This window comes from Maylandia zebra, linkage group LG16, assembly GCF_041146795.1.
Source record: "Maylandia zebra isolate NMK-2024a linkage group LG16, Mzebra_GT3a, whole genome shotgun sequence".
NCBI classification, from domain to species: domain Eukaryota; kingdom Metazoa; phylum Chordata; class Actinopteri; order Cichliformes; family Cichlidae; genus Maylandia; species Maylandia zebra.
Window position 1 is genome coordinate 27,170,399 of NC_135182.1, and position 27,745 is coordinate 27,198,143.

Consider the following 27,745-nt stretch of genomic DNA (forward strand, 5'->3'; position numbering starts at 1 on the left):
GTTAACGGTCATACTCGAGGACGGCTGCTCGATTGCTGTTTTTACAGGTTTACAGACTGTCAAAAGTGTTCTTAAAAAGGCACGGACACATCTGATTAAATGTGTTTCTGTATCTACATACTGTGGCTGGATTACCTGGAAACCACGCATGTGTACATGCACACAGTTTCACAATGACTGAGATTCAGAAAATACAACCATGCATACAAAGTTTTATTCAATTGTGTCTGAAACAAAGTGTAAATGTTCATTCCTGCTTTTGTATTCACACAGTGTTTTTCTAGAACCTGGAAAGTATTATGCGTCTGACCCTGCATATATTTCAACAAACTGGAAAACTAAAATGATTCCAAGCATAAATATGGAGATGTATGCTTCTCCGCAAGAAGATATGCTTCACGTTTACTTCCGCTTCTTCCCTGGTGAACCTTTTCGGGGGCAGGGATAGCTCAGTAGGTAAAGTGGTCGCCCCATGATCGGAAGGTCGGCGGTTCGAATCCACTTAACGGCTACCCTGAGGTACCCCTGAGCAAGGTACCGTCCCTACACACTGCTCCCCGGGCGCCTGCTTAGTGGGCTGCCCACTGCTTCACTGAGTGAATGGGTCAAATGCAGAGAAAAACAAGTAATTTCCCCATGGGGATCAATAAAGTATCCATTATTATTATTATTATTATTATTATTATTATTATTATTATTTTAGTTGATTTCAGACAGTGGCGATATAGTTGTAGAACCTACAACTAAGTACATGTTGTACTTTGCCACTGGGATTTAGAGGAGTGTTGATCCCACTTCTCCTTACATGCTGAATCAGTGAGTCTGTAAGTAAGGCAACCGTGGTGAGGACATTGTTGCCTCAGAAGCAGTAATGACCTTAAGCCCTTTGATTTCTCTGTGGTGTTACACACAACAAAACAAAAACTTCAGTCCAGTCAGTGGAATACCGAATGTGGATCCTTGTCCCAGATGTTTTATTTGATCTTGGGCGAGAATCCTGTATCGAATGAAAATCAGATACGAGTAGCAATCTAAAAAAACCATAAAAAAATTCACGACTATGTATAGAATAAATACTTTATGCACACAGATGAAGGCAGAGTTTGCTTAGATAATCAGATGGTGGCAGTGTTTGCTTGGATTTCCCCTAAACTCGGCTCTATAAAGTCTTTTACAAGTCCCACTGTGTCACTATCACACAGCTCTACAGCAGCTTTGACACAGTAAAAGCATCACAGGGAGGTCTGTTAAACTTTAACAGTCTAAATGCATTTAGTGACATTTTAAAACCGTTTTCACTTAATAGGGTCTAAATTTTTCATTATCCTCTCGCGTCTCTTTTTCCTGTTTGCCAGTGTATAAGGTGACATACTGGGGGGAGGGGCTTACCTGGACCTACACAGAAGACCTTGTCAAAGTCAGCACAGATGCACATCTGCTTGTAGAGCTGAGGCGACTGAGCCAGGAAGGCGCTGGTTTTAAAGTACGACACTGTGAAAACATTTGCGCCACCTTCACTGGCAGCTAAAAAAGGACAAAGAAAATTTAATGACAAAGAGAAAAACATGAGGAAAAACAGCTATTACTGTCAAAACCTCACCCATCCCACCTAATGATATATACTGTGAATTTATTAGATGTTTCAGTAGGGACTATAATTGGCTAGCATACACACAAATAAATACCATCATTTTTTTTAAAGGCCAGGCCTCTGATAATGGTTGGAGAGAGTCCAGAGTAAAAAAAAACTGTGGTGGAAAAAGTTTCAAAGTAAAAGTCTTATGACATAACTGTTGTCCACTGAAACACTCAGGCTTTTAATTTGAAACATCTACAGGTTTTGTAGATTAGTGACGCTATTACACGACGAGTGCGTTTTATGACCATCGCTAGCAAAGAACGGTGCGTTCGGGGAGATGCTGACAGATTGTCTGCTCATTCCAGACAAAGACTTGTACTTAAAAACTCAAGTGATTCCTTTGATCTCCATCAGGAACTTTAGTAGGACAACCAGGAAAGGCTCAGAAAAGACAGTCATTATATACTACTTCAAAAACGATACTTTCCTTCCTCAGATACAGAGCTGAGGTCAATAAAGGAATGATGGCCCAACTTTTTGACTTATTCACCAGAACAACCCATTTCTTTTTTACATGAATATGTAACCACTGGGCAAATTTTTCAAAACAAAGTCAGTTCTCAGGACATCATGTCCCAGACTCTAATAACACGTGTCACCTTTTATGTGACAAAAACATCAGAGGGCATCAACTGATATTTTCACACTCTCAAAAGGTGGGTGGGGCTGTACATATAGGACAAACTGTTCACGCTTGCACCATGGGTGGTGCCACGCAGGAAGATGTGGTTTTGTGTGTATTTTTTCACAGGTGCCGCCAAAATAAAAGAGCGCCACTTTTGAATTTAGCGTTCGAGTCACAGCCACCATCATTGGCTCTTTAAGAAAAGAGGAAGTGAGAGTGTGGAGGTTTCACCACAGTTAATTCAAAATATGGGAGGAATGTGGGGGCTGCGAACTATTGACATAAGACTACTGTGCTTCTGCTTCTTTTAAGAATTTATCTTTTTTTATCATAAAGACTCCAAACGGATTATTTTAGATTATTAAAGCTTCAAACAGTACATTACATATTAACCAAGTAAAGGTTTGAATGGTTCAAAAAGCATCTGGAGCCTCCAAATTGAGTTAATGCTGGAAAAAATAAAGCCAGCATAAGAGATATGCCATTAAATGGTGAAAGCTCCAATAACTCTTTCTCCTGAATATTGGTGAGAAGATTTTTGTCTGAGTTCTAAGTTTCTCCCTTTCAGTCCTCCTTTTCTTCAATAAAGTGAGATGAGATCCTTTGGGATTGATCTTAAGGAAAGCCTCTCCTGTCAAATTAGAAGGGCGCTGTGTGGAAATGTGAAAGCAGAGAGGCTGACGTGAGAGCTGGTCGATGCATCGAAATTCCCAGCGGTCTGGATTAAAACCCTCATAGGTCTGAAACGATGAAATTCTCTCTAATACCTTACTGTCTGTTGTCTCCTTTAGCATAGATGTGCATGACTGCGCATGTGTGTGTTTCAAAAGCTTTAGCTGAACTTTTTATTTTGCTCTTGATTTGAAGTGGAGCCTAGATCAGCCTGATGAGGAAGTCAACTTACAACTGTTACACAATGACTCACGAAACACCTGTGGGCAGTGACGTGAAAACAAGTGTGCCTCTACTGAAACATCTAATCAAAAATGATTCAATGCATGCTAGTCTCAGTTTTCCCACGTGTCAATGTGGCAGAGGGTGTTTTTTTTTTTGTTTTTACCCGATATAATTTTCGGCGTCTGGATCTCCACAAAGCCCTTTTTGGTGAGGGTGTCCCTGAAGAGCTGGCACACACCTGACTGCAGGCGGAACACGGCCTGGCTGGTGGTCGTCTTTTCAGGAGGATACACAAAAATAAACACCATCAAGACGGTTGCAGTGATTCATCTACGTTATTACACAACCATGACAAATGTGTGAAAACAAGACTGCCAGTTTCTTCAAGGACCTCCTGTCTATGTGAAGGGTGTGACAATTATTTGTTGGCAACGGCAACGTGTTCAAATCCTGGAAGAGCCGCAGAAACTTAGAAATACCTTTATTTATTGTTTTTTTTAAAATTGTGTTTCAGTATTTAGATTATCAATATAAATACCGAAACCAAGGTGAGACATAAAACTGCTGTGAAGAGGTTACTGTAAAAACCTCATGCACAAAAGCCCCCAAGAGTCAACAGTTGGGTGACAGAGCATGTCAAAATGCCAGTGAACACTCCCAGAAATCAACTGACTCATTTCAAATGACCACAAGATTTCTACAACTGATCTTGTCTGGTTTTCAAGTCTAGTTACCGTACATCATCATGAAGTCAGACCTGGGTCTTTTCAATACATAAATGCACAGTTCTGCGTTAATTAAAGTGCTTCACATCCCATTTCTAGTGCCTGTCCGGTCCTGAATAGTCTTCGTCTGACTAACAGCCGGCTGACTCGAAATATGATCGTGTCTAAATCCTGGAAAGCTCATTAATCTGCAGACAATGCTTCAGGGTTGTCTGGCTAAAACTTTTCCATCATTTACAATCTGGGTGCTTGACAGAAAGTAGAAGTGCAGAAAAATATAAAACGTCCCTGCTTAAAACACTTTTACAAACCTCTTTAAAAAGGCACTGAAGCAAATCATTCATTCTACTATCACACCACCTATGACTCATTTGTGTCACACATCACACATGGGGCTGTGCCCAGCGTTAAACGTGGGGAAACCGACCTAAAAACCAGACTGTGTAAGACCTAATTTAAAAATTCGAAAGCGCTTCCTGTTTACAGCAAGTCTGCAGCGAGTAGGCGTAATAGTGAGTGGGTTGGTGGGTGGCAGTTACTATCCTGAAACTGGCAGTTCTTCTGATGGTGAGGGGCCTCATGAAATATACCTTACTCTGGTATACCTCTCAATAGTTCATACCTCCTTGAAACCCAGCTGCGGTGAACACATACCACACAGAGGTTTCAAAGCTCAAAAAATTTAAACATTTGCCAGCATCCAATTACGGGCTCATCATCGTACTCAAGAGGCCGTCGATATGTGTACTTGGAGGTTGACCACAGTCTAGTGCTGGCATCATTGTTCATACAGCCTGTATGTGTACAGTATGTGTGGTAGTCAGCATACACCCTAACCCTTCCTAAAGCAACCTGAAATACACAAATCTGCATTAGGACATTTTGCTTTTGCGCTTGTATCGAAATCACAGCTCTCTTCTCTTCAAAACTTTTAGACCTGTTCTGATAAAACGCAACTGGCTTTACTTTCCATCTCCGATGCTTACATGTGAAACTTCACGAAGAGCCGGAGCATGAAGCAAAGGGAGAATGGTGTGTTTGATGTGGATCTGAATCTTTCTTTAAAAATGACAGGACGGGGAATCGGTCTTTGTAGAAAATGAGTTCTCAGAGTTTTCTTCTTTCCTTCTGGTTTATGATAAAATTTGTTGTTGGGTGTCGCGCTTGTCTGCGTTTGTAAAGCCAGCGACATAGGTAACACAGATTTATCACCTTTTTTATTTGATCTAAGGAAGCTGGATGCAGTTTTTATGGACCAAATATTATGATTAATCACAAAATAGCATGACGTAGGTCTCATAATCAATCACATTTCTTACATCTTGAAGGCTGAGGTAATGGGAGCACTAGTGTTAGAGGATTTGTTTGGACTCCAGCACGTCCGGATGACAGTCCAGAAACTGTCTGCAAGTCCAGCCGTCTTTTAAAACTAAACTTTTAAACTTTAAAAATGTTCAAGTTAGAAATGGAGTTTCATGTGAACTACATAATTATCAAAGGCATTTTATGGTTCCCTTCTGAAGAGTTTGGCAGTGTGGGAAGCACTTTATAGCTTCAGCGGGCTCTTAAGAGCAAAACTGATGACAGACCCAAGTCCATGAGCTCAAAGTGCACAGTGCTGCAGAAGCAGGTGTTGTTGTGAAGCTTGTGAACAAAGTGGCTCTGTGCTGTGGTGTTGCTGCCTTCCTGCCAGTCGTATCTTCCATGTGGGAGGAACATATCAAAACAATGAGACACTTTGCGGCTTAGTGTCTTCTGCTGCTCGCATAAGTTTAGCACATCTCTCAGCACTGTATAAGATTCATATCACCAGCCCACTAAATCACAGCCTTTTCTCTTTACTTTTAGAGGTGCGCTGGTTTGTTGTTTGCATTCCTTCACAAATATTTTACATTCACTCTCCAACAGCCTACATTTGTGGTAGACGTTTTCTGTGCTCGGAGACAGGATGTAAGCTGTAAAATTATTGTTGTTATAATGGCAATAATTTTTTTGTTTTTCAAATCCATGTATTTCAGCCAACTCTTCCAGGGAGACATTGAGGCAACCCCAAGACTTCGGGTAGGACATCCTCACAAAGGAAGCACCCATAAAGCATCAAATTTATAATCTTTATGAACACCTTAGTTTAAAACAGCTAAAAATTCATCATTAATCAACTAAAATATTACATGTATCAAACCAAATGCAAATTTTCACAGACTCACATGGTCACAGATGATAGAAACTTACCCTGAGATCAATCACTCTGTTGTCCAGCCGGGTGTCCTGGTTAACTGTGGCTCTGCCTTCCTGAATACAAACACAAAAACACAGTCATCCTACCAAAACCTCCTCAGCCTATGAAATATTAAAAATCATTACTATTCATCTCCTCCTATTCACACAGGAGTGTTTGCCGTCAGTGTTATGGAAGCATTTTAGGGGCTTTTCACAACTCACAGGGAAAAACTATAACAAAAAAAAGAAAGAAATACAAATCATTTTTAGCTTTAAAGCTATTGGCAGCTTGCAAACCTAAAACAATGCAATCAGCCTGCAAAAACCTTCCTGGGAACAATGCAAAACTACCATTCTCCTGCAGCTTTACCACATCTACCTACTTAGCTCAGTGAGTATAACAGAGTCAAGTGCAATAAAAGACACCTGCAATGTGGGACAACAGGACAAAAAGAATATAAAGAAAAGGAAAAAGGTAACAACTGAAAAGTAAATGTTTCATCACAGGAAGAGCCGCTCCTTCCAGGGTCGTGGATTTCAGGCTTCCTGAGAAGACCCACAGGGGTTTGAGCTAATAGCCTGTGTAGCCACATCCTGCTCCAAACAGCCACACGCAGAGGGACAAACTGTTAGATGGGCAGACAGTTAGACAGACAGGGCTGTTGAGGCTAGTGTCTCTGGGGAAAGCAGGTGTTGCTACAAGTCTGTGACTGACATGTTGAATCCCAACAGAAAACACCTGAGACGCTGCTACAGCTGCAGATATTAGCTTACTGGATAAACAATGATGGGCCCTCAGCTGTCTTTGGTATTGATGAGACTCATATTAATGTGCACGCATGTACAGTGCGATGTATAATTCCACAGCAGATACGATGGATCTAAAGCTACGAAAAAAATGACATCCTGCCGTTTTATGTGTTAAGCCGATTCAACGGCTACATCAGGAATGTTATTATTGGAAAATTCAATGTTTCCACTTTGCAAATCTGGGAGCTGAAGCTGATCCTCTATACTAGAATAATCATCTTTTGGTTTGAATCAGGAAACAGAGCCAACTGCTTTGAGCTGGAATTCCGCTTAGCCATCGTTTTTTGGTGCTGCTAAACCAGCAGCCTCAAAGGTTTACATGTATTTCTAACCACCTATACTGCAGCTAGGAAAAAGAATGGCTTTTTAAATGCTTCATGATTTTCTTGAATGATTCTGCATCACTGCACAATTCCTTAATTGCAATTCAGAGAACTCCCTCAACACTGGCAGCCGGCTCTTATAAACACTGTGCGATGAAATCACCATTTGCATGAGGAGGGTGATTCAAACAAGGTGATTAGGTTTAATCAGCCAATCCTTGACTCTGCCAAAAACACAAATCTCCATTCTCCTCACTGAAAACAGTCTCACTGAAAGAGCGCCGTTAGAGCTCAGCATGCACAGAATGCGTTTCCATTTTGCTTTTTATATAAAGTATTCAGATAAAAACGGACTTATATTCATTGTGTAGTCAGACTAAACCCATCTGTGCACTCCATGACAGTGAATGGACTCGCACACACACAGTAACTATCAGGCCTTGTTCTTTTTACACTGAGAGTCTGCTTTTAGAAGTTTTTAAGATACCTAAAATGCTGCCAATGATGTCCAAATGAATAATAATTACTCAGCTAATACTCTAACTGCACTTTGACTCCCCTCATCCATCCCCCCATTCATCCTCACCTCTTCACCCTCTCCATCAGGCCTGACAGCGTCCTCCAGCTGCAATGGGAGACGAGGCTCAGCCTGGCTGATGACAAAAATCTGAGAAGGGAAACGATTAAAAAAAAAAAAAAAAAAAAAAAAAAAAAAAAAATCACAAAAAATTAAAAGTGTGACAAACCACCGATGTTTTTATTCGATGCTGAGACAATGGAAAGTCCCGGGACTCCAGAAACAGGTGAAGAAGGTGAAAATGAAAGAGGCTAAAAGCTGCATCTGTTAAAACCTCATCAATGTGTGAGAAAATCACCTACGTGCTGCTTTGTGTTTTTATGTTTTTCATTTACATTGGGCATCATAGCAGAGAAAATCTCATCCCATTCACCAAAATTTGATGCATTCACTACATCAAATTCTTTTGCAGTACAGTACGTAAGAGTAAAAAGGAGCCTTGAGGTGACTTTTGTTTCATTTTCTTGGCATATAAATAAAATGGATGTTACTTAAAGCTCAGATACTGCGTTAAATCAAGAGTTTAAAAGGAAGAGTTAAATGGTCAATGCGCTACAGTGAAAACCTCTTTGGTACCTGCTTGAATAACATGAATTATGGATGCTTCATTGTCTGGGTGCGTACGCACTGCATATGCTGGGAGGCAAAATATACACCCTCTGGTATTTTTATTTATATGTGTAGGAGACATCTGCGGCTTTAAAAGCAACTGTATTATCTTCTCTATGTTTACATGTCTGTCTGCTAAGAAGTGCCCATTAAGGACTGCAGTGAAAGTGCCAACCCTTTCAACGTGGAGCTCGACGTCCTGCTGGGAACAGCTCTCGATCTTCTGCTCCACTTTCCTCACTGTCGCCTCCACATCGACGATGCTCTCCTTGGTGATGCTGGTGGAAACATTCAGGGGGAGGAAAGTGTAAGTGATGCACGCTAGTTACAAAACAGATTTATCTGTTTGGAAAGACGAGCAACTGTGAAAACCACATATCCGTTAAAGTATGTACAATGCTTGTAGACAAGTTTTTACATTTGTCATGCTTTTATGCACAGAGGATAGTGCGGGGTATATGGGTGGGTGATTTTTGACTGGGCGGTAGGTTTTTTTAAGGGTTTTTTTCCCCCTCATGTGTTTTAAAATAAAAACAGCACTGATATTTGCATATGGGCTAATTGACATACCGCAAGAGCTTGTGGCGTACGAAACCACATTGCCCTGTTCATAATAATCGTGAACGTGAGACTACATTAGATTCAAATTAACAGGTTGCAACAAGGCAGAATATGCTATCATTTTCATCATTTTCATGTATTTTTTAAACAAATGGGTGTCTGTTGGTGATTGTTTATCTCACATGGGAAGAAAACAAAACAAAAAACACCTGCAAAACCATTTTACCCACTAAAATTTATTTTAGGCCCCATGTGGTGAAATTTCTATCACCACATTATTTGTCAAAAGGTGTTTATTTAAAGACCTGGGTGAGACTCGGGCCATATCAAACAGCTAAGCAATTCAACAACAGTTTTTAACTCAGCTGGAACGATAAATTATAGCAATGTGCACAATCTTAACTTTCTTATTGAAACAGTAATTTCAGTCACAAAGGAAAAATAAACAAACACGAGCACTGGGGCTCGAGGGGGGATTTGTAAGCTTTGATAAAACTTGCCTCATACTACAGCTCCTGGAAAGTACCCAGCTCTACTACAAAAACTCTTTGACTTTGAGAGCTGGGGTAAGAATTTCCCTCTTGTGAGCCACAGCATACCAGGGGAACCCTTTCTAATTTCCTTATAATCAGTTTTAAACAACAGTGCAGCATCCCCCTGCACAGGCTCCTCACTGAAACCCAAAGTAACATCTGAGGTACAACGCCCACTGTCTCACAGCAAACGGCCAGATGGGAAACCCGCTGTAATCCACCACTCGTCCTCATTACAAAGCAGTAATGAGGGACCGAACGCTGGGGTACCGCCGTCCCTTCAGCCCCACGACAGCTGCCACCAGACCCAATCCCCTCCAGTCGGAGATCAGCTAGATAAATAAATCCCCACATTAATAACCTCCGCTGCAGGACAAAAGTCTAATGACAACACACTGAGCGCACACCAACAGAAACAGATTCATTCAACACAAGAAGGAAAGAGAAAAGGGAGCGAGCGCTCGAATCAGTGATCCAGGAAGGACAAGCTGACTGGTTCGGCAAGCCTGACTCCAAACTGCCTCTAACTTTAGCTGACTGAACAAGTGTTACAACATAAATTCCTGGCTGTAGTCGCTTTCAGATTTCTTCAGCTTCGAAGTTATAACATGTATCATCTTATAATACCACTTTGAACCCCAAGAACCAACAGTAAAATCAGCATATCACTCTAAATGGCCTCATATCAGCATTAAAAAGAAGGATTCTTGCCTCCTGTCGATGACCTCAGAGGACAGTGAATCTCATTTACAGGTAAATGAGATTTTAAATCTCAATGGGTTTTTCCTTGTTAAATAAAGTAATAAATAAATAACCCCCATCAGGTGATGACACGTACTCTTCCTCGGCCACACAACAATTATGAAAAATAACTAGTTTTTAACATAACTGTTCCTTACTCTGCCTCCTGTCAGTTTTAAAATCCAAATCTGTGTACATCCAGGTACAGTACAGCATCACAAAGTAGTGCTGTTCACAAAAAAAAAACAACCAACAGTTTTAAAAAGCGCTCTGAATTAAACCGACCAACTCCATAGCAAACAACTGACATGTTGTTCCTTTTCAGAGCTCAGCCACAATTTCTTCGCTGCTCTACATTCAGCACTTGAGAGGTACTTGAGAGTAAAGGTTGAGCACAGGCAGAAGATCACTTAATTAAACTGTGAGAATGGACGGATGATCACTTGGACATGCAATACAAGTAAGGGGATTCTCAGCAATGCAATCTCCGTCCTTAGAGCAGTTATGAGGGGATTTACTTGTAATCCAGGGTCTCAATCAGCTTGTCAATCATCAGACCACATTGTCTGACACTAAATGTGCGCCACAAAGCTACAGGAGTGATAGTGCCACCTGTTCTTAGAGATACAACTACAAACAGAAGCACAGCAACAATGTTGTTTTGGAAACCTGCTTGGTAAGCAACTGCAAAGTGGTATGACTTTGCTGTTGTTTAGTTCTGATGCAAGATGGTGTTGTCTTGACAACCATGTCATCACTTTCACTTGCTGTGGTGTTAGGCTGTCAGGTGGCATAAGATTGCAAAACAATCCAACTGTCCGACCACAACATTGCAGAACAAGACTGAGGAAGTGCTGCACATAAAAGAAATCACTGGTTACAAAAATATGTTAAAGCGCAAGGAGAACACTATTTATATATAAATTTATATATAGTAAAAGGCACCATCTTTTGACATACCCTCATTTTCAAAACATAAAAAAAAAAAAAACCCAAAAATTGCCAAGTATCGTGCAGGGCCTCTATAAGCTGCCCACACAGCCCAGTCCCACTGAGGAACATGAACACTCCACAGGAGCTCGTGTGGTTTTTGGGACCTGGATGTTCGGTTCTGTGGCGACTCTGTAGCTCAAGCATTTTTCAGAGCATCCTGTTGAGCTTTTTTCCTGGTCAGGCTAAACCCTTGGCTTTTTCGTAGTGTCGCTCGGGCTGTTCTGGGGCAGTTTCAGTGCACAGACAGCGCACACCGTCCTAATGAAGGAGGCTGCTGCTGTCAGGGAGTGTCGGTGTGGATGTTGTACACCGGGGATTACCACAGCAATCGAATTTTAAATACATGGTTGGTGTTATTCATTTCATCTGTTAGGGGTTCAAATGTTGAGGCTTAAAGGAAATTACAGTTTGGAGCTGCAGACCCCTCTCTGCCCGTCTTTGGAGCTATTTTGAAAGCCCCGATGCCATATTACAACAGCGGCAAGAAAAAGGCCAGCTCAGTGACTATAAAGAGGAACTATGGCTGTGTCAGCAGCTGGTGATACTTGTTACAAAGTTATGGTCAAAACTCTGGTCTGAGCAGCAGTGACCTTGACCTCATTAGAAAAATTTGCCTGTGTCTGGGTTAAATTTCCCATGAACCTCATGATACCGCAACAAACTTATACCGAGATCTCAGGGCCTCATTTCTGAAAACATGAACATAATGCGTGCGTGTCAAATGGTAATTTAGGCACATGCTGCCCGTCATCAAACATTTAGCAGCGCCGACTTGTTTACATACGGCTCAGACAGCTGTGTACATTAAAACCAACGTTCATTACTTACATCTTTCATCAAGTCTCGTGTTTTCAACAAACCGTAGCAAAAGAAAGCCAATGTTATCACAAGCATTACATGAAATTAATATTTGTTCAGCGGTTAGTTGTGTAGTTTTGTGTAGTCTAATACAACAGACTGTTTTGAATGTATTCAGGGTGGATCAAGGATCAAGGTAGGAAAAACTCTGGGGAAATGCAGCGTGAGCAGCGCCTGCTGCCAATGAGGTCAACGTCTCGAACGTCCCGCTAGGGAGGTTGACGACACTCCAAAGATGTTTGGCAGTTTTCAATCAAATCGTCTCATGCCAACTTATAAGCCTCAAATGTTTAAAAATGTTTTAAGCCTATCAGAACATCACACTTGTGCAACTAAATAGTAGCTACACTTTAAAAGAAAAAAAAAAACACACACACACACACACACATTCATTACTGCAATCCCTGCATTGCTTAAGATCAGTGTTATCCCATGTCTTAACTGTCATTTCAGTCTTGCAGATTACAGTCGGGGTGTTACCTTTTGCTTAATTTAGCAATGTCTAAGAAGATGTATTATGTGATAATTAAGTTCTTCCCTCTTAAATTCACTAAATACTGGGCGTACTTCAAAATAACTGTTTGGGTTTTTTAATGAATAAACTGCATATTTCAGTAAATTACATCAGGTGCATCATAAATCATCATGCATCATTTTTTGTGTCAATTTAAAACCCCAATAGGGTTTCTTTTTAAACAAATAAGCCCTGCTGCAAACCTCTAACGCGAGCCTAATCTAACATCATTATCAGCAACACCCCTTTTGTTTCTTTAATAAAGTGCACATCCGTGGATGGTTATGTCCATTCATCGACTACCAGTAATGGGCTATAGTTTGGCTGCTAACATGACTAATGATTCTTGGCTCTTAATTATTTCTCCCTCCTCTGATCCAAGGAGCTGTATCTGCCATCTTGACAGGAACTGCCCCATTAGGCCACTGCTGTATTCCGCCCTGTTGAAAGCCAGCTTTTACTGCCAAGTGAAAAAATGATTGATTTCCCCGCCCTCCACCTCGGTCAGACGTGTGAAAATGGATCAGTGGACCGTTATGGCCAAGGTTTTTTTTCCCACCATTGTTTCTGCCCTCTCTGACAGGAAGAACAGTCTCGGTACTTACTTTGCGGCAAACTTGACCATCTGCTTGCTGGCACGATCCCCCACTGCGACCAGTGCCTGCACGTTAAACTGCTGCTGACGCAAGACCAAGAAGCATTGCTTCCCTGAAAGCAAAACAACAATAGATAGAGCTCGCTTTTTACAATACAAGCATAACAGCCTTGTCAGAATAATACCTTGGGCACTCTGTCTGAAGCTAAGTAGGTTTGTTCAGTCAAAAGGGCTGTGTGTGTGACTTGAGATGAGTGTCTCACAGCTGTAGGGATCAGATGAAGTGTCAAACATTTGCAAACAGAGCCTTGTCTTTGAAGAGCACTGTGTGGAGAAAGGCTGATTGCTACCTTCCTATCAAACATATACAGGGACCTAGGAAGAGTGTAAACACGTTAGCCACAAAGACTGAGGGCAGGAGATAATCAGACCACCCAGTTACTTTGATGTTTGTTGCCTGTGAGAACAGGGCGGGTGGTGGAAATAATAGTGATGCCAAAATCCCACCAACAGATGTACCTCATCTCACACAATTCAGGATGTTATTCTGCTCACACAGACATCCTACAGCAAGCAGAGAATGAAGACACAAGTGGAGAGGAAGTGACTCTTGATTCTGGAAGTTATCTTTAAAGGAAATGGTTAAAAAAAAAAAAACATCACAGAGACTATAGTTTATTTGCAAAAGGCTCACTGTTTATGGAGAGGAGCAATAACCAGGCAAAGCTCAGAGGGTTATTGTATTCAAACAGTGAAGCTTCGTGACTGCCAGCAACTGGAACTGAGGGGGGACAGGTTATCTGATCTTCCAGTTGGCAGTGACAAGCTAGCCTGACGGTGATATCAAAAACACCTTCAGGTTGTCAATCTGCTTAACAAGGAAAGAGTGGAAAAACAAATCGGCTTTGTAACGCCTCACAATCTTAAAAAAAATTATTTCACAAACAGGAGCAAAAAGTCTTTTAAAATTCTGATTTTACTCTGGGAGTGTTTGGTGCATAAAGTTGCAATAAAAGCTTTATGCTTCTCTTCTAGCACAGGGCCTCCAGTGTTGAACCTAAAGACAGCGATGTCTGTCATTTACATCATTTGAAATGGAACACCAAGTGAAAGCCAAACGGCACTGCTGTTTGATCTTGAAGAGAAAGTGCTGCTGTGAATAAAAATGACCCCAGGGCAGATGTTATAAACTTTTCAGTATAGTTCACGGCGGATTAGCTCAGGGGGCATCTAATCATGGCCGTTTGTGTCTTTCACACAAAGAAAGCTGCAGAACCAAAAAAACAAAAGAAAAACAAAAGGTGAACAAAGGGGGAGGTGATCTCACCTTTGGCTCGGCTGGTGTGGACTCGGGCGCGCAGCCAGATCAGCTGGTCAGCTTTCTCAGGAGTAAGGTCTTGGACCCGGACCAACTCCCTGTCTGGCTCGCACACGCACGCACACACACAAACACACACGCAAAATATTTTATTACTTCAAAGGACTTCGCTTCCTCCATTTCCCCACCTGCGTGCAAAGAATCCCTCCCCTCTCTTCCCTACATACTCCCAAAGGCAGAAAGAAAAGCCAATGAGCATGCTTGTGCACGTGTAAAAGTGCAGACAATAAAATGCTCAAATTACAGGCATGCCTAATAAATAAGAAACACTAGGAGACTTGCCAAAAGCTGTCTAACTCGTCTGCTCTCTTTGTGCTCTATGACAAATTGACTCTAGTTTCACCTGTATTACTCAGAGGCATGCTTACTCTTCATTATCAGTGAGCAGAGAAGGCAGACACCGAGGCTACACCAGAGAAAACAGAGCCGCCCTGTTGGCTGAGAACTCTGTCAACCCACATGAAAGCCCTCGGGTTTCAGCCCCCACCTCTGCTCCAGCTCCATCCTCGTGGCTGAGCTTGCTATGCAGGTGAGGGAGGCACCACTTTGTTTGCTGCCAGTGGAGCTGAAAGTGCATCCAGACAGATGGACGACATCAACAGGTCCGCCTGCTGCCTCGTTTATCAAACTTTATACGTTACCGCTATTATCACTAGCATCGCTTAAATGGCGACCAGAGATGACACCAAAAGGATTTTTCGTGATGTTATCGTGTTAAATCAGTATGACTGACAGCCAGACAAAAGCTCAACTGTGAAGTTCTGGATTGGGAAGTCATCGTGTACACAAACATGCAGCAGAGTTTACACTTTGTACCACTGCACCAATGCTCAACCTGTTTTCCACAAAAAGTGTCCGACCTACGTCACTGTTGTATAACCGACTTGGAATCTTTTGTTTTTGACAGCAGCTTAGTAGCCGGGCCACCGGCAATGATCTTGATTAGCCTTTTTTCTGTTTGTTTTTGCACTCGAGCCTGTTTTTCTGTCACCTTTTAACTTTTAACTGTAGTCTTACACTAGTTCCTGTTTCCAGCACTGAGTTGACTCATTTCAGTCTGTCCTTGTTTTTAATTTCATTATCAGAAATATATTTGTTACATTATGATGGAGACCTAAAATGTTATTCCCTCACCATGTTATTAATAATGCTACTGAAGTTTCCCAAGCTACTGGATCAGAGATAGAAACCAAGTCTGTGTGTATAATGCATCTATGGTATCGTCTGTTAGTTCATTCATTCATAAATAATAAGAACAAATGATCAAAAATTCAGATATTTCTTTCAGTCTTTCAAATTCAGGCAGACTCTGCTATCAAAATCATAAAGTTGTTCTGTAACATTATAAAATAAAGACACGCCGACGATGACATTTACAATAATAAAACCTCCGTCCTATATTATCGTTGTGTCAACAGAAACTCTCATACTCTTATGAACCATCACGTCAGCCTCTCATTACATCATTTTCATCACTTAGGATACAACCAAACATTCCTGCTAATGTTAGTGATCCATCAAGTTGGCAAGCACAGAAACATAATTGAGTATTTCCACACTGCAACATGTGGAACTACTCAAATAAAGGAGCAAAATGGGACTATATGGCAATGTAAATCTAATAAAAATCTAATAAAAAGATGTTTTGTCTTCTTTTTCAATACAAATCAATTTCCGCTTTCAGATATGAAATGCCGATGAGTGAAGAAAGTAGCTCCCATACTAACCCAGCTTTTGTTGGGACTGGACCATAGCTGACACACCATATCGGTCCTTGGCAAAGTCCTTAAAAATCAAAAGGGTGAAATCTTTAGCAGCATTTCATTTAACCATTAAATGAAAACAGTACTGACGCATGCACGTGGACTTTTTTGTTCTCCGAGACAGTTCTGCCACTTTGACTTCATAAGCTTCTGACGTCTGTCTGTCTACTACATCTTAGACAGACACAACAGATAATGGGGCTTATCATAAAAAAATAAACTGAACAGAAAACAGGCAGGGAGAGGTTTGCGTGCAGGTATTTGCATACAAGTTGTTGCCACGGTGTGAATGCACAGGCGCCAAAATCAAAGTCAGTCATAAAAGCAGAGAACTTGTATCGGAGGACGAGTGCTGTGATCTCTACGAAGCACTTACATCTTCCTCTGCGCTTTGTTGTTCAGAAGCCTGAAACACAAAGAGGAGAAAGGGATTTAAAGGACAAATAACTAAGAAATCGCAACAAGAGGACTATCAATTAATTAAAAGTTTAAAACATCCAACTTAAAATGTTGTTGTTGTTTTTTTTTTACACCAGGCATGTAAATCGATTTTTCATCTCACGCTACCAGGGATTTAAATACAAATAATAGACTGCAATTCAATCCCAGAGCCAAGACTTAGATGCTTAGAATGCACAGCTTATCCACACACTGCTCCAGCCCATCAAAGACAATGAGTAATGGCAGCAGGAGATATTGCTTTGTAATAGAAACAGTGTAAGTGAACAGATATTCTTTATCTCCGCGCTGACTTCTGGGCAAATAACTCTCAGAGCGCGATGAGATCGAGTCTTGGAAAAGTTACAGTTCCATTTTCTATGCAAATTGACATTGGTGTACAGTGGCAGTTGAGTGAATTGGAATCGCCCATTCTTGCTGTGAAAATCCCGTCACATGAATCCCGTCGATGGATGATATTACAGCTTGTGATCAAGTGCATGCAAACAGGCTACGGCCACGAAGCAAGCCGAGCCCCATCGGTCCCACAGAAACGACAAGTGCTGGCAGAAAACCCTTGCAAAAAAGCGCAAAGCAGAAAATAACGCAGCTAAGGCCCAATAAACATTCGGTTCAGCTTTGAGCTCTTCCCCTAGGCAATGCTTGCTATTCCAGCGCGATAGAGGCAGCAATATCCAGTGGATTAAACAGTGACAGCACCTGCTTCTTCCATGAAACATGCTGACTGGATGAATTCAGCTGGAAGAAAGGATTCTTTGCTGTTTTCACTATCACAGGCACTTCAGTCATGACACGACTATGCAAAGGGTGTCAAACTAGATGGCACATTTTCTAAAGATTCCCTTATTTATATCCTGCAGATTCTGCTCTAAAGGTACGCCTACGGGAAAGAAAAATATGTAAGATCACATCAGTATTAATATCTGTGCATTTCATTATTGGAGAAATGTTACCAATTCACAATTTTCAAACTTTCTGCTACTTTTTTTCCGTTTCTATATGGCCTTCATAGCAAATACAGCTCAAAGGGGAAAGAAGCGTATTAATCTGAAACTACGATTAGCAAATGTGACCTGAACATTGTCAGGACCTTGTCTGGAAGCCAAAATTGCATCAAAAGTCTAAGTGGTTAGCAGGCTTGCTGAATCACGTGTTTAAACAAGCAAACAGCTTCTCTTTCAGTTCTCTGATAACACAGGATAGGATGTGCAGCATCATATCTGCACACCATTTAGTGGGTGGAGCTGCTGTTCGCTGTGTTTAGTACAAAAAAACACCACTATTATCAGATCATCAGCCTAAGTTTGGGCAACAGCAGAAGTTCAGCAAAATGTCAAAGTTTGTGTAATATGAATAAATATGTGACTTCACTAGTTACTGTGACATTACAGAAGCCCGCTAACAACTAATCCATCTGCGTCACTGGACATCAAGAAACATATTACTCAATCTGCACGTTGGTGGAAAATGTGTTCATTTCACTTGGTGTGATGGGGAGATAAGTCTTTGCAGCTGAAAGATCTAGTATCCCATCTATCCATTGTTCATTTTGTGTAGGGCTGGGTGATATCTCAGTTTAGGTTATATCAATCGATACCCATACATGTTTCACAATATAGATGAAATAATAACTTCTGCCAAGCTTAAATGCTCCTTTTTACTCCTAAACAAAGATATACGTTTAATTTTGCAATTTGTAAGTGCTTACTTGTGCAGAAACATGCTTTCGACACAGTTTGCAGTGCATGCGGCTCCATGTAGGAATGTCTCCATGGAGCCAAATTCCTTGGACCCTTCTCTTATACAATGTCCTTGTGTTTAAGCCTCAGGCTGCGTCTGCTGGGTTGTTGTGTTTTGTAATGCTGTTGCTCAAGTTGACATTAACATGTTCTGTTGTTGTTGCCATTTATCTTGCTCAAACTGAAATACTAGCGTGTAAGGCTGCAGCAGCCCAGAGATTAGCACATGTGCTGCTGCCAGCTGCTCCTCCTACACTCTGTGCGTCAGCCCAACATGATGCGGCTTCAACTCTGTTTCGACATGATTGGTATGATGCGGCACTATCTTCAAACATAAAATACAGAAAGAATCAGTTATCGCCTTTATATTGACCCATCTTTATCTTTATCTTTCTATCATCCAGCCCTACTTTTCTGTCTCTCATTCATGTCTGGGTCGTTGGGTCAGCAGTGTAGACGGAGAAGTCTTGACCTCCCTCTCTCCAACCACTTTCTCTAGCTCATCCAGTCTGCACCAGGATCTCCTCCTGGCCATCTCTACATTATTGTAGTGGAGGGGTTTGCATATCCCAATAATGCGTGAGGGGCCAGACAAAAGTGATTCAGAAAACCAAAGAAAAGAATTCAAGGCACCAGTTCACCCTGTCTGGGAACCAAAGTTACTGAGGCCTCACCCTAGAGCCAAGCCTGAGAAGGGTGCTTAAAGAAGAGTCTGTGGTGACGGGGCTTTAGCCCAAGGGCACAGTTGGGCACAGCCTGAAGAAACCCACCTTCCTGTGGGCTTTCCACTAGTAGTAATAACAACAACAGCTAGTACTAGTAACATTTAAGACAGAATAAAATGTTAGCAAATAATGGACTAAATTATTGTTAATATGAAACATGGAGTGTGCTGTACAAGTGATCAGAACAGGACTCAGGGGGTGAAGAGAAAACATAACAGAGTTGCTGGAATTGGATGAAGACTGGCCAAATTCAAATCAGGTGTGACTTATCTGTCCATTTTTTTAATGAAACATGGTGAAGGGGACAGAAGGTTGGCGACCCAACACAACACAGCACACCTGTCAGCTTCATTTATGGTGGGCAAAAGCACAGTATTACAATAAGTGGCAAAATGGTTCAAATGGCATACTAGGAAGGAACTTTTCACTTGGTGTAGAAGAAAATAGCACTTTGTTTGGGTGGATATAAACACAGCCAAAATGACAGGAATACTTAAACAATGGAGTCTCCAACCCAGCTGAACCCCAAATGCCCACACAACAGCACGTCACACCCTTACCAGCTGTACAAGGGTGGCGGATGCAAAACAACAAAACAGAAGAAAACAAAACATCTGACCATTTTGGCCTGTTTCTCAGCCTTCTTTGCAGCTTTCTCCGCTTCCTTCTGCTGTTTCTTCAGGGCTTTCTTTGACTGAGCCTGCTGCTCCTCCTCTGTTGCCCTGAAACAGGAAGAAATGCACAACATAAACATTTCCTTCGACTTCCACCTCCTATTTCTTGTGCATCCCACGAGGAAGTTATTGACCGCCTGGGAAAATTAATTCTGAACCATCACCACCTCCAGCCTTTAAGTATGCACTACTTTTATTCCCATTGTTGTTCCAAACAAAAACTGCTGGAGCCTGTGTTAACAGAGGCAACAGAGAAAAATCTGAACTAAGATCGCCTGGATAAACAGTGCAGCTTTAAGAAGATGCTAGCCTGAAAATCTAACATAGAAAAATGGAGCTCATTCAATTATGATAACACTGTGATAACACCGTGCCTTATCAGAAAGTAAAAGATGTCTGTATTTGCACAACAACCACCATACTACACAGCACAACATAACGCAGGAGCTGATAAGTATTCAACTTTTTCTTGTAGAAAAATTTGGTTTACGCAAGCAACAGGTCAACAGACACTCTCATATGTAGGTGAACATGTAAGTCATAAAAGAACATAACGGTAAAAAAGATAAGCAGAGATAAAACAATCATATAAAATATTGGGACTTTTTGCTTTTCCGTCAGCTGTTGTAAACGTGTGCTAAGATGACAGGTGTATGAATGAGACCAGGTGTCTAATCCTGAAGGAAGCACGCAAGCTATAAAGGACCCGCTCCTATTTAGTCACAGGAAATAACACGGATCAAAGGCCGACTATGAATAGCAATAAAACCTAAACAAGACACAGAAATCACAACATATTTTGACTTCAGACCAAACTCGTACTTCCCCCAAGGATCCAAATTTAATAGTGACACCACTGTCCCAACAACCACCACTGAGATCTTTTATGATTTAGAACCACACCATATGGTGGCGGACTCCCTCAGGTGTCGGTGTGTTGGTGGTTCTTTGTGTCTGGGGGTGGGCGTCCGGGTACACACCGGCTCACTCCTTGGCGGCCGCTTGTCGGGGCCTGGGGCCTGGGGCTCGCTCGGGCCCCTTTGGAGGTGGGGTGCCCCCGGCCTCTCGGCCTAGGGCTCGGTCACTCAGGCGCAGCTGGGGGCCGGCGGAGCTCACGGGCGCGTCACTGCAACTCCCCCTGACTTCTGCTCCGCGGCTGCTGGGTGAGCCCTCATCTGGGACTCTCCTCAGCTCTTACTGGGACAGTGGCGCGGCTGCCCCTCTGTTGGTCTTCCATGGTCTCTTGTGTTCTGGGGGCCTCTGGATGTCTGGAGTTTTGATCTCCTCCATACCCGCTTCACACCCTGGAGGACGGGGCTGTGGCCCCCCCACACTCCCTAGCAGATCATTACATGGAGAAACCTTTGGAATGCAAGCATGCTGATCCACACAGGTATGCACACATGGGTATTCACAGACGCGGACTAAAGCTTTCTTGGCTGCTGCCTCAAAGCACACTGTGCGCTGTCTATCTTGCGTGCTGCACAATATCGTTTATTACTTAGTAAATACTGATATCTATGACTAGCTAGTTTATTGTGATGGTGCTTTGTTTTCTCTATTATTATGTTGCTCTTTGTTGTTTGCTGTCTCCTCTGTTTGTTTTTGTTTGTTTGTTTTTTTTTTTTTTTCCTCCATACAGGTGACCCAGGAGTTTTTTTTTTCTCTCTCTTCCCCCCCCTTCTCACCGTCTCTTCTCCCCTTTGGTTTTCTTTCTTTCTCTCCCCCTCTCTCTCTCATTCATTCCCCCTGTCCTATTTATTAAAAAAAAAAAAAAAATGACAAAGGATGAACTGAAGCTCTGCCATCACGTAATGTCGCATACTGCTGTTTCTGATGTCATTTAGGAAAAACGAGAAAAAAAAAAAAAAAAAAAAAAAAAAAAAAAGAACCACACCATATATTTTCCCATTGAAATGAAAAAAAATACACCACGATTCAGGTGGTGAGGCTCATTCTAATTCATCCATCCATCCATTCGCTCCCGCTTCTCCTTTTCAGGGTCGCGGGGGGTGCTGGAGCCTATCCCAGCTGTCATAGGGCGAGAGGCGGGGTACACCCTGGACAGGTCGCCAGTCTGTCGCAGGGCCAACACACAGGGACAGACAACCATTCGCACTCACATTCACACCCACGCAAACACAGGGAGAACATGAAAACTCCACATAGAAAGACCCCGCCCTGATGGTGGAATTGAACTCAGGACCTTCTTGCTGTGCGGCAACAGTGCTAACCACCGTGCCACCGTGCTGCCTCATTCTAATTCAGCACACATGAAAGTCAAATGTTTCTCACCTACACCTAAAACTCTTTGTCACATTATCCTGTTTTAAAAGACAGTTTGAGGCAGCCTATTGGTTGGTCTGTTGCTACCTTGTGCTATAAGCGTGTTTGGAACCTGGATGAAAACGGCACGAAGCAGACCAATTAAAATGCACTCAGGTTGTATTATTCATGTGTTCTGCCAACCGGCTGAATTCGTTAAACTGGATCAACAGCCTTCCCCCCCAGGCGAGTGAGATCACCCTGTGGTGCAGATGTCCACATGCATTTATAGTCAACAAACTCTAAGCCTTTGTATTTGTTAAAAAACACATCATTTAATGACAGACATACTGCCATATGTTGCACAGTCAGCTTTTTTTTTTGCAGTTGTCAGTTAACACATGCATAGTATAGATCACATGGGCGTGTGCCCAACAGTTACAAAGTCCTAACACAACATATTATTGTAACAACATTTCTAATATTACCATATCATAAAAGACAAACAGTTAATAATAGTTTAATATGAAACAAAGTGGTACCAGTCATTGTCTCAGTCATTGGCTGAGACTCAGCAGTGTAAAGGATGTCACCAGAGCAGCAGAAAGCTCTTATACTCACATAATAGCCCTGCGTACTAGGGATGGACCGATCCGATATACAGTATCAGTCCGATTCAGACCTAAATTACTGGAATGGATATCGGGGAGAAATAAAAATTTAACTCCATCTATTACATTTCACAAAAGCACCTCACAAAACTAACCCAGGTAGTGACCTTAGCACGTTGGAGCAGTGTGCATCACGTGACAGAGCGGCTGTTGCGTGCGAGACCCGTTAGTGGTCTGGAGTTACTTCACACCGAAAGCATCTGGAGCCTCGCTACGTGCTGCCAAACCGGCATTTCATCTCCAAGCAAGCATTCCCAGAGAAGTAAAGCAAGTGTGTAAGTTCATCTCTGAACGTTTGTAAAGCATTCCTACGTTAAGCTTAACAACCGATACATGGAGCTCAGATGTTTGTGCGTTGTCATAGCTAAGTCTGACTGTACAATGGATGGACTCAAGTTTTACTTTGGAAAAAAAAAAAAAAAACAAAAAAAAAACTGTGTTGCAGCCTAAACAGTTCTGTGGTTCAGAAAAACCCTATGAAAGACACTTTTATTCATACTTGTGTTAAGTTTTGCACAGAAATTACACAAAATCCACTCTCAGGTTAAATGTGATAGAAACAGCTTACACTTACATCCATCTTGACAAAAGGTGAGTGGCATGAAGCCGTGTTTGCATTTATTTGCACTGCTTTCCACTCTGGATGTCTATTTATGTTAAGCTTTAAGTATAAAGGGGTCCATTCTACAACCTGATGTTTTTAGTTGTTCAACATAAACATTATTTTGTGCTGATGTGCTTCTTTTTTTCAGAAAGAAAGAGTTTTTGAAATCTGCATCAAATTTAATTTTAAATTACTTTTTGAAATATTACTTTAAATACTTAGATTTAAAGTTCTGCTAGAAGTTTAAATGAAAAGATCAGTATTACTGAACTGCAAAATATTTTGGGTGCAGTGTAATTTTGCATACAGGTATAATAGAATAGCTTTAGTGTTTTGTCTTTTTAAATTTGAGTATGAACTTATACAAAATGCAGCAAGATATATATGCATTAAAAAACAGTTTTACTGATTATAAAATAGATTATATCGGATTCATATCGGTATCGGCAGAAATCTAAATTTATGATATCGGATATAAAAAAGTGGTATTGTGCCATTTCTACTGTCTACACGAGATGTGTCTAGCTATGTCACACCAACCAGAGACTACTGAACATCAGCGATATTGAGCAACTTCATGACACTGCAGGCTAAAAAAATACTAGCAACAAATAGAGGTTGGGATAGCGTTGACTGACTTGACCTAGCAACAAATACATTAGGCTATCTAGGGACATTCTCCTTGGTGTCTTCAGCAGTTTCTTCCCCTGTAGTTGCCTAAAGTTGCTAAAAGTCATTGACTTCACTGGCTCTCCCAGTTTCCCTGTTTCTTCCTCCTCCTCCTTTATGACTCCTTCCAAGCAGTCATAAACTACTGACTCTTACCAGAATAGCCAATAAAACGCATGCCACTTCAAACATGTTTTGCGTTTGCACCTATCAACTTTCAAAAGTCATTTAATGGCAATAATAGACTCATGGAGCTGTAGGGATTAAGGATTATAGCTATAATGTCAGTGGCTGATATCAAATAACATGAAATGAGAGAAACACTACGCAAAATGACAGCACACACACAAGGGAACTGATGTGTTATTAATCTTCTATTTCATGCTACCAAGCTGGTGACTCCACTCATTCAAACTGGCTGGTGAGATGTTAATCTAAAGCTTTACAGCAGCTTGTCTGCAAATAACTAAGCTGGCAGTCTCAACACAAACATTGTAAGTACCGTGATATTTACTTTGGACTTTTTTTCTGCTTTACACGTGCTGATTTTTTATTTTTATGGTGACTCACTCACGGTCTATTGTAGTTTTGAATGACTTAACCATCCACTTTAAAGTTTTGATGTGGCCCATAAATGGAAATGGCACGAGTAAAGCAGACTCTAGAATGAGCATGAACAAAAACCATCAAGTCTGACATCTGCAAACGTGACTTTTAAACTACCTTTGTCCAGTAAAGTTATTCTTTAAAATCCTCTGGGCTGTTAGCCTTCTTAAGTTATTAATCATGTATGAAAAGGACAAACATTCTGCTCACCAGATTATTTTCTTTAAAATGAATACAGACCTCCAAAAACCCAAGATAACCACAGCTATCATTTAAAGGAGAACAGATGATAGTAAAAGTTATTTTCAACTTTGCAAGTAATAGAATCAGTTTATCATATTTTAAAGTGAAAGGATAATTGGAATAGCTGACCTCTCGCAATTACACTTGTGGTCAAAAGTATACACTAGCATTTGGTTTAATGTCCCTCAGTAAGTCACACCTCGACCAGACATTTTTCGTAGCCTTCAACAAGTTTCTGAAGACCTGGCCACTCCAGTAGTTTAATGTTAGCCTGTTTTATCCATTCCAAAACCAGTTTTGATTTGTGTTTGACATCTTTTTCCTGTTTGAACATTCAATTAAATCAAAGTTTAATTGAATTCAACTGTCTATTGATTTTAGGTGCAGTGAAGAATTTAAATGTAGTCCTCCTTACTTATTCAGTTCACTCTGTGCACTATACCAGTATCACTGGCAGCAACTAAGCCCCAGAACATGATGCTACCACCACCATGCTTGACAGATGCCCCAGTGGTCTTAAGTCTAAAAGCCTGACTTTTACTCCTCCTATTAGCAATCTCTGCCTCATTTGACCTCAAAGCTTTTCTCTAGAAGGCATTTGGCTTGTAAATGTGGGCAACTGCAAATTACAGTCAAAGTTGGAAGCATTGACTTTAGAGCATGGGATTCTTTCTTGGTGAGCAGCCTCTTAGTCCATGGCAATCTGCTCTTTAAGTCTGATGTCATTAGCCATGCCTGGGCCCAAACTCTGCTGCAGGTCCCTAAGTCAAACTATCACTGCGGCATCATTCAGAGTTGAAAAACTGTCTAAATTCTTTCATCTGTAATAAAATGATCAGTGTGGCTGCTGGACCAGTTTAACATGCAGGCATCCATGAAAACAGAATTTATGAAATTTAACGGAGTTAGAAGTTAGCCGGGAGTTAGCTCGTTAGTTTCCAGCTAAATAAAATATACCAGGTTCAGACTGAGAGAGTTCTGAAACAAATTAAGACCTACAGCTCTGCTATCATTTCCGACATAAATGAAGACAGGAAAGTAAACAGCAGTGATGTTTTGTAGGGTTACTCAGGTTTGGCTCGCTGGTACATAATGATGTGCTACGTGATCGCTAGCAACACAGTTATGTTAGCATAATATAAACACAGTGAAGCTGGAGGATGAGTGCTAACTTTTTTTCCCCCAATGTGTTAATGTGAGGATTCCCAATGGTTAGGGAAAAATGCAATCACATGGCAGGATGCTGTAAATGGACCGAACTTCAGTCAGGAGAACAACTGCAATATGAGGTTAGTCATTACTATACTGCTGCATCGGCTGGGCTGTAGTTACATCGTAAGGTTTTAAAAACTGAACTTTAAAATGAATAGTGGTAATAAAAGCCGAGAGAGGCCGACAGTGGTCACTGACTGTTTTTAGGGGCTTGTTGAGAATAAACAGAACAAGATACAAAGCATTAAAACACATTAAAAACACAGCAGCCTTAATAAGCGCAGAGTGGTTTGGGCCTGGAAGCAGGGTTCATCACGTCATCACTTAAAGACCGGATATAAAACTCTGCAGTGGACAGTGACGATGGTGATACAGTAGTTTCCAGTTCATGACAGGCTTGAGCACTGGTGGTTCCTGTTTTGTTTATGAACATCTTCCAAACTTTGGCGAAGTGGTGACACATCTGAACACTATTTGTGTACAATTGTTAGAGCTGACAATCTTGGCATTTTGATCAGCTACGTGCTCGAAAGAGAAACTACCAGTTGTTGCCAATCGTGATCACTACTGAGGACTTAACAATGGGGCTTTCAAGAAGAAGAAAAAAAGACCTAGAACATTTAGCACTATTAAAATTAGTGAGTGTATGTATACAGTTAAACCTGTATGTATACCTTGGATTTAAACATTAGACTAAAGAAAAGCACAGCTATTTTTCCCCCTTTGTCCCGTTTTCTTTGTTAATTCATTAAAGATTTATACTGTACAATCATTCCACCCTGGAATTAAAAAAACAGTTCAAAGAAATCATTCCAATTAAAAATTACCATAACATTCATGCCTGTAATGAGACTATGCAAACTTCTGATCACAGCTGTACATGACGCATTGAGAGTATATATAGTGCAGCTAATGTGTGAAAGATCTGCTTAAATGTGACATTATTTAATTCAGATTCCAGGTTTGACTCAGCTGCAAAGACACACAAGTAAAGTATAATATTTTAAAACAATTTGAACCCACTTATAAAACCATCAGAACACCTGTACCACTTCTAAGAGGTCGTATTATCTTCTTAAAACTTCTCACCAGAAAATCGAGTGAAGCCAGTATGAAGTCAAATTTTACAGCAATGTGAGCAGGTTAAGCTAGTCATGGCTTCGTTTTGTTTTTTGTCTCACACTTCTTACACCTTTAAGCTTTTAATTTTGCAGCAGCAGAACTTTAAAGTGTCTGATGCAATCATCTGTCATACTAAGGCAATGCTAGCCGCCTGCTCTCCGAGTTAGCATACCGCAGTAAGATCATTTTGCGCTCTGAGATCTGAGGCACAGCTTAACACTTTATTCATATTCTTACCCCTGCAATTCTTCTTTCGTCATGTCGACTTATTCGCTTGTAAAAACTTGGGAGAAAATGTTTCACGACTGTGTGACAGTGAGGAGCACGACATCAGCTGTTCGCAGCATGCACGGGCACGGGAACAAGGGACCTGTTTTGACGGCGCACAGAATACC

The 27,745-nt window shown here is 41.3% G+C and overlaps 1 protein-coding gene across 1 annotated transcript in view; it reads right to left on the minus strand.

Moving 5' to 3' along the window:
• dars1 (aspartyl-tRNA synthetase 1) overlaps nt 1-27,745 on the minus strand; it is a 32,810-nt gene extending 5,065 nt beyond the window's left edge. Inside the window, exons 1-11 of the mRNA XM_024805352.2 lie at nt 27,588-27,745; nt 19,904-20,006; nt 16,738-16,767; nt 16,326-16,383; nt 14,548-14,640; nt 13,231-13,333; nt 8,601-8,703; nt 7,826-7,906; nt 6,119-6,178; nt 3,325-3,436; nt 1,390-1,524 (exon numbers count right to left, since the gene is read on the minus strand). Of these exons, the coding sequence (XP_024661120.1) occupies nt 1,390-1,524; nt 3,325-3,436; nt 6,119-6,178; nt 7,826-7,906; nt 8,601-8,703; nt 13,231-13,333; nt 14,548-14,640; nt 16,326-16,383; nt 16,738-16,767; nt 19,904-20,006; nt 27,588-27,610 (901 nt within the window). The 5' untranslated portion in view covers nt 27,611-27,745. The remainder of the gene's footprint in view (nt 1-1,389; nt 1,525-3,324; nt 3,437-6,118; nt 6,179-7,825; nt 7,907-8,600; nt 8,704-13,230; nt 13,334-14,547; nt 14,641-16,325; nt 16,384-16,737; nt 16,768-19,903; nt 20,007-27,587) is intronic.